We start from the raw sequence: 8,231 nt of genomic DNA, 5'->3' as shown, positions 1-8,231 counted from the left end.
CGTTACCAGTTAACTGCTCTGGAATATACGTATCCATAATTATAATTCGTATTGTTCGCAAAACCTCATTTTTAACTCTGGATGGCCAATGATGGCGTCACAAACGCATCCAGCACGACTAGTTTGACGTGAAAAAACGCTTTCGTGAAATTTTCAGCGTTACTGGTATCGGTTCACAATACGTCTTATGTTGCAGTTAAAGGCGATTGTCTTACGTACTGGTGTGGTTGTGCGTCATGTGTAGTCAAACCAGCAAATAGCTGCTCTGTGATGAGAAAAGTGTTAGGTAGTGGGGAACAGGACCGTAACTGCCGCAACCCAAACCCGTCAATTGGGGGGGGGGCGAGCTCGAAGGGGCCCAAAATTATTTCGTGAATTAACATAAATTATAGAATATTTGTTTGGAAAGTTATGCCACTTTTTCAAAAATATTTTGCGCTGGCGCGATTTAACATTGCCGAATATCTTGATTATTGGGTACCCTTCCCCCACAAAAATACGTAGAATTTATAGAAATGGAGACTTCGGCGTCGGTCATTACTGCGCCACGACGCACCAAGGCATATAAAGTTATAGGTCATGTAACATGCCATTCCGAGAAGTATGCCAGAACGATCAGCAGCTAGAAGACCTTGGCCGAGAAGGAATGCCCTGGTGGTGATCGAAAACTTCGATATATATACAATATACATATATGTTTAAAAGGCGGCTAAATGGCTGGCGCCGAATGTTCCTGTCCTGGCGTTCATAACCCCACAGAACAAATGCCATCCCGCAGGGAAAAATTATTTGCAAGTAAAGCAATACCAATTCGAAATCGTGTATGCCTTTTACTTTTGGCAATTTCCATATCTTTTGACGTAGCAGATATAGGAGGTTACGAAATAGCATAATGTAAGGAAGTCAATATACCAACGGGTCCGCCCGAAGATGTTTAAATCTTATTTAGGGGTCCTACCTTTTCCAGCACTCCTCACTCAGCTCTACCGGTAAATCTGATTACGTGAGCAGAGAGAGAAAAAATATTGATATCAAAATATATGCAATTCCCCATCATATTGACCGATTCAAACATGAATTATATAAATTTTTCGCGCTTCGTGCGTTTAGTAGAAATAGGGCAACGCACTAAACCAGAAGTCTAAAGCTCAAATGTGCTCGCGGGCCAATTTCCTACTTTTTGATGGCGCCGCGGGCCGCAGCACCAATAATAGGGGAATTCAATGTACTTCAAAGTAGGCCTTATTTCTGGGTTTCGAGCATAGGCCTACTACTGATAACTTGGCTATATTGACCATTTCATTACCGAAGTCAAAAAGAATCAGCGTTTGATTTTACCTTCGATTGTTGGAACAGATCAATAACAAGTTGAGCATAATTGATATTGTGCCATAACAATAGAAATGTGCATTGTGCAATCGCCGAAGAATCCATTGGTGTTACAGCTGTGAAGCGTAGGCTACGACTAGTTAATACTCGCCATATTAAATTGGCGATAATAACATATATAAAGATACCCAAGATGACACGGGATGTAACCAACTATACATCAAAGGGGCAACATAATGCCAATGGCGGTTGCCATACCTACCTGCTTAGATATCTAAATAGGCTACGCTACGCAAGCTACGACCTTTTGATATTTTACTATTTCTCATACCAGTTTGATAGTTTGTTCATAGTGTCCTATATGATGTGGACACAAGCAAATCTCACGGCTCAGTGAAATTGGTGTACGTCACACTTTCCATTTGGCCAAAGGCAATTTGACGGTAATTTTTTGAGCGGCTTGTCCAGCATTAAATCTGATGAAACGGGTATCAATCGAAAGCTACCACGGTACTGATTGCGAACATAGAAATTTTATTCTGTTCGTGACCCTGGAACTCCCCAAAATAAGCCTCGAGTGTTGCGTTGTAAGTGAGTTTGGTATTGTGACGCAACCATACCGTCTGAGCAGCCCAGGAGCAAATGCGCACGAGAGTGAGAGTGTGAATGCTCAATCGCTTGCGCAACAATGGCCAATACGCTTGCAGCTTGCGGTGCTCCTCACCTGCTCCCAGACGTCATTGCTGCGTCACAATACCAAACTCACTAACAATAAATCATTGTAGGGTTATTTTGGGGAGTTCCGGGATCACGAGCAGAATAAATTTATATTTTTGCAATCAGTACCGCGGTAGCTTTCGATTGATACCCGTTTTATCAAATTTAATGCTGGACAAGCCGGTCAAAAATTACCGTCAAATTGCCTTCGGCCAAATGGAAAGTGTGACGTACACCAATTTCACTGAGCCGTGAGATTTGCTTGTGTCCACACCATATAGGACACCATGGTTTGTTGCGTGCGTGGTTGTACCAAGTCACGGCATTCCGAGTCACAAAAAAGTCTTTCTCTGACGCGACGAGTAGGCCTACTTCTACAGAAAGTCGCGTCCAAGTCCAAATCACAATTTTCAGTCACGAATCATCAACGGGTCATGTTTTACCATCATAAACAAGTAATGTCACGTAATAGTTGATCTTCCACTGCGTGGTAACTTTTGAAAGTGATGTATTAGTGAAGTTTGATGAGTAGTTACAGGCTTCTGGAGTAGTTTTAGAGTGAATTTTAAGTCCTCAAATCAAAAAAAATTGGTAGTTGAATATTTTCGAATACTTCGAAATCCAAAATGCCGTCGCGGGCCGCACAAAATGGTCTCGCGGGCCGCGTGTTTGAGACCTCTGCACTAAACAGTAGACCCAATGTAGCTGATAAGTAGCGGGGAAAAAGCGTACAGGCTCAGGGAGCTGTGGGGGTTCTGTGGGGCTTGGGGTTAGAGTTATCACTCTGTGGGAGCCCAAGACTAACGTCTGTTTTTTTTGGGGGGGGGGCTGACGAAAGCTGTTACGATCCTGGTGGGGAATGAAGGCTCGGAATTAATCTGAAGTGGGGAATGAAGACAAAAAGGTTGGGAACCACTGATCTAGGCTATCGCTACACTGAATTGTAGGACTGAAAATAGCAACACGACGTCACGTGACGTCATGAGGTTCACGTTCGCGTTCACACAGAACCTTTCAAAATGGTTCGCGTTCACACGAACCTGAACCTTTCAGAGGTTCACACCATCCCTTATGCATGACTTGCCAGAATCAAATTATATATTTATTACAGGATGTGTGTCTTGATCGAATGAGAGAGAGAGAGGCATTTTTCATGGCACGCCAAATGATTTCACGCAAACGACGTATTGAGTTGAGACTATGTTTTTGCAAAAAGTGAAACAGAAGTTTTCAAAATGTATACAAAGCTCGTAGTCGATCCAAAACTATTTCGCAAATCAACATAAAATAGAGTCTTTTGGGGCAGATTTGACTTACCTTAAATTTTTTCCGCGTTTCGTGCGATTAATTAGTCCCTGATTTCTTGATTATAATGTGGGAACCCTCAATTATATATGCATATAGAAAATGCTTTTAAAAGATATACATAATGTACAGAAATCCGTCAATCGTACTAGCAGTTATGAAAGAACGCCAACCGAATGTCGTATGAAACCGTTTGAATGCTTCAGTCTACGACTCTACGAGTGTTCACTGTGCATGTGCAGTGCACTGTGCAGCCTATACCTGAGCGCAATTATTATATGCTGGGCGGCGCTGGGCATTTTCACGCTTTACAAGACACGACCTAGACATAATGTTTCGGACGGTCCGTGGACATATGAGCAAAGAGCATGCGACATTACAGCATGCGAGACTTCGGCATGCGACAATTTGGCATGCGACACATGAGCATGTGGGTTAAACTACGGGTTAGGGGTAGGTTAGGGTTGGATTTATGGTTGGGTTAGGGTTAGGTTTTAGGTTAGGTTAGGCTAGGTTAGGTTAGGTCAGGCTATGTTTCGGGTTAGGGTAAGTTTTAGGGTTATACAGTCACATGCTGAAGTGACGCATGCTGATGTGTTCCATGCTGAACTGTCGTTTTCCATTGTGTCGCATGCTCATATGTCGGGCAACCGTTTCGGACAACATGCGACCATACGACTCCCTTGCGGTGTATGCGTTGCCAAAATGATTGGCGGCGATAAAACCTTGAAACAAAATAAACGCCGCTTGCTGGCCAAAACGCTCGACATTACTGTGTCAACTGTCGAGGCGCCGAAGTTACCAGCGCCCGCAGCTTGAGCTGCACGTATCAAATGAGACCCGCCAAGGAAAATTATGAGCCCAGTGTTGAAGTGCAAATTTGGAATAGTGTTCGTACCTTGGAAGGAGATATTCTTTCAGTTTCGTCTGGTGTGCAAGTGATTCCAAGATATCTGGAGCAACGACAATCTTTACCGTTTTAACATGACCTTTGTAGACAAATCTAGTGTCAGTCCAACCTTATTGTGACACCAAACCGACTTGAATGATACGGGTGTGGGGACATTTTTCATCATTATCAGACCATATCATAGTAACAACACTGATTGGTCTGTCACTTATTGGATATGGTACCGAACACAGTGGACTTACAAACGACCAAATCAACCACAGAAAATCTATCCTTGCGCGACTGAAAATTAACTATGTAAATATTACGTACATGTACGTACAGCAATAGGTCGGATGCGGCAGTGACAAAAATTTATTCCTTTCAAGAATCACTGGCGTAGCGGATGCCGTTGCCAACTGCAGAAAAACAGTTGGTGGTACTCCTTTCTTGAAACGTTAAATATTAATTAATTGAATGTTTGGCACGCAAGCTGGTATTAATGTGACATTTTTTGACATTTTGGCACGGTGCACACAAAAGGTTGCCGGCCCCAGAATAGTCGGACGAGGATTAGCCAACGCGCTTGATGTCTGGATTCTTCGTTGTCTATATGACAATCACATAAAGCTCATGTATAACCAAATTATTACTCTGAGGTATATCTGTGCGTTGCCGCGCAACATCAGTTTTGGAGTTGATACTGTAAGTGGAAATGAAATTAGCTTGTACGGTACCATATTCGCTTGTATCGATAAGGGATAACTAGTTCAAAATATCCCTGGTATCGATGAACGGCATAACATATATGACGGAATGTATATGAGTGTCTGTAGGCGCGAAGTTGGTAAGAATATTTTCAAGTAGAGTTGCCAAACCAAGTCGTGTTACATCACATCGAAATTATTCCCGAATATTGGTTTGTCGCTATAGTTTTTAGCATGGCTGTGGAGTCGGAGTGGGAGTTTCGCTAATTTTTCTCATGGAGTCGGAGTCAGCGTCTCAAAAGATTTTTTAGCACGCCTTGGAGTCGGAGTCGAAATCGGAAGAAAATACTGGCTGGAGTTGGGGTCAGAGTTTGCAAAATTGTTCCTGACTCCGTTTCCAACTTCTTTAGTATGAAAACAAAAGATTTCAAAGGTCTTTTAAAATTACTAATAATTATTAAAATAAGATTTGTGTAGGTACCAACAATTGTATTTGTATTGTATTGATTTTTACGTAGGCCTACCAACAATCACTGTTATTGGTAACGATATTGATAAAATTGGACTCTGGCAAATTGCAATCCTGGTGCATAGAGGAAGAAAGTTGCAAGTTCCATCCTCGCGACCAATACAGAATTATATACTGATGCAGTCACATTTTGGTGCAATTCTTTGGAATTATATCATTATATTGTGAAAGAGTATGATAAACATCGCCTGGTTTTGTAAGTGACAACATCACTTGTAAAATTGATGCAAATATAACCAAACGCCGCTTCCCAAAATCAAAAATATTTCTATTAAGCAGCTCAGCCGCTTAGGTCGAACAAATGTATAGGAAAGAGTGCAAGTATAATCCTAGTCTATGAATTCTTGACTGAGTGCATGTGGACGTATGCTATTTCAGTACTCCCTAAATTTTGTTTCTTGTCACTGCTGACTCATACATAGAAGAGCTACATTTCTATTGCTTTTATCTACATTTTAATTATACATGCACGACATGTGTCATGTTTGAATGATTATTACATATTAGAGTATTCGTGGCTTGTCGATATTACAAAACACTTATACCCTATGAAAATGAGATATCTCGAAATGAATACTTCCATGTTAATTGCAGAGTGAGTATGTCAAGCTGTGCCACAATGAAACAATTTTGCATACCATCGTTCATAATATGCTTGCATATGTTTAATAATTATATGAAAGTCATTTACCCGTCACTTTTGTACATAATTTTTGAAGTCAGTTTGTAGCACTGTTGGAGTCGGAGTTCTGAGAGTTCTGTGAATTCCGAAGTCAAGTTTTCTCCGCCGCCAAGGGGAAGGACGACCCACCTGGCAACTCATTTAGCTAGTGAACCACCATTTCTTCTGCTTGAAGTAGTTTTGGTATGTCTTAGAAATAGCTACAGTATACTTTTACATGAATAGAAATGCTGATTGTTATTGTCACCCCAGTCTAAGCCAAATTCTTCATTGTAACTTGAAATGCTATCTGGCAATATTCTTGCAACGAAGGAAGAATGGGAACAGACGTATTGGATCGATTCAACCACGGAACCAATTTTCCAGAGGAAGAATTTTTCGGAATCTCTTGTAAATAACCACAATGTCTTGTTCCCCAAACAAAGAATTGGGAGCCGAGTGTATGTGCCTTGCTGTGGCAAAACACGCGATATGATCTACTTGGCAGATATGAAACACGAAGTAATTGGTGTGGAATATGCAAAAACCGCCATTGAAGAATTTCACAGGGACAATTCACTAACGTACACCACTAGTGATGTGGAAGGAGGAGCGTTCGTTCTCTATTGCACCAACGAAAAGAATATTAAAATATACCAGGGCGACGTGTTCAGCATGACTACTGAAATTTGTGGTCAGTTCGACGGCGCGTTTGACCGTGGTGGGTACAACTCCACGTATCCGTCTCGTCGCAATGCATATTGCAGTGTCGTTCGGTCTTTGCTGAAAACGGGAGGTAGAATCCTACTGGAAACACGTCAACTCGGCAGGCCTGTTGCTTGCGGGCCGCCATTCTCCATGACCATGGAAGATATAGCGAATGATTTCACTCATTTCGATGTGAGTGCACTCAAAACGTACGAAGATGAGCATGGCGTTATCTACACGTCGATCCTTCGGTTAAAAGCATAAATGACGAAGATGCTGCTGACCGTTTGGTTTCCTCCATGAGCGTCCTCCACCCTTCAATAATTAAAAGCAATATTGATAAGAATAAAAGGAAACCTATGTACATGTATATTTACAGTCTTCATTGTATGGCAGAGGCTACTTCAGATTTATCACTGCACAGAGTTCTTTTCCTTTGGCAGTATTGGCAGTTGGCACCCGGCAGGCAACGCAAAGTCGACTCATTATTTATATTACAAGTTCAATATGACTTTTATAGTTTACGTTAGATCAGTGATTCCCTATCCCGACTCTGAACGATGCTGTATTAGTGCATGGACAGAACAAAAAAAAACTTATCCACGACAAATAATTATAGATCGCAACTTCAAATTAGAGCGTATACCGACGAAGTCTTGCATTGCGACTTGCAGGAAACAGTAACGATGCCGAAACACACACACGAAACACAATCCACAGCCACGTCCCGAGGTCAATATGACTTTTATAGTTTTGACTCGAGTCAAGTCGAGTCAATTTAAATCACCACCGAGTCAAGTCCTAGTCCAAATGAAAGAACAACGGGCCGAGTCCGAGTCATAGCGTTAAGACTTGAGTCGGTGTCCAAGACACAGTGTTCGGTTCGGTTTATTAGCAATTTTGATCAGTTCAATACACCATTGCGATACAATGAGAAGATAGGAAGATGTCGAAACGACTTGGAGTAGTTATTGGAATCAGAACCTTGGCCTGTAGGCGATGTAAAGAGGAGGCTTGCACACTGAATGAAAAGTGGCTTGTGACTTGTTTACTATTCAGTATCGAGTTCAAGTCAGGTATATATGGCTCAGTGGGTTCAACTCACTTCTGTGAGGCCCCTGAGGGATATTGAAGGCTTCGGATTCATATTACACTCATTTTTCACACCCTAAACATTTAATGAGATAAAGGACAGTTTCGGGGCCTATCTTTTCAATCATTGAACCTGATGTATGAGACTTGAACGAGTTATATAGAATGTGTCGAGTCATATATGACTTGGCTGAGTCATTCACCAGGGTTGTAATGAATCGAGTCATGAAACGACTCGAGTCACGATTTTTTGGTGACTCGAGTAATTTTTTTTTCAAATGCATAAAATGACTC

The 8,231-nt window shown here is 41.7% G+C and overlaps 1 protein-coding gene across 1 annotated transcript; it reads left to right on the top strand.

The window, feature by feature from the left end:
- Positions 1 to 6,352: 6,352 nt before the first annotated feature.
- Positions 6,353 to 7,215, top strand: LOC145458261 (putative thiopurine S-methyltransferase). Its single transcript, XM_080336586.1, has one exon. It carries the CDS (start codon positions 6,441 to 6,443, stop codon positions 7,107 to 7,109), a length of 669 nt encoding a protein of 222 aa, XP_080192712.1. The 5' UTR covers positions 6,353 to 6,440; the 3' UTR covers positions 7,110 to 7,215.
- The last annotated feature ends 1,016 nt before the right edge of the window (positions 7,216 to 8,231 follow it).

The sequence above is a fragment of the Botryllus schlosseri genome, chromosome 16 (genome assembly GCF_051294905.1).
Source record: "Botryllus schlosseri isolate E-star chromosome 16, Bs_hap1, whole genome shotgun sequence".
NCBI classification, from domain to species: domain Eukaryota; kingdom Metazoa; phylum Chordata; class Ascidiacea; order Stolidobranchia; family Styelidae; genus Botryllus; species Botryllus schlosseri.
This window is presented reverse-complemented; position numbering and strand designations above follow the sequence as displayed.

Bases quoted from the DNA above. Each gene is read 5' to 3' on its own strand.
- LOC145458261 (XM_080336586.1), top strand. From the start codon at position 6,441: ATGCTATCTGGCAATATTCTTGCAACGAAGGAAGAATGGGAACAGACG.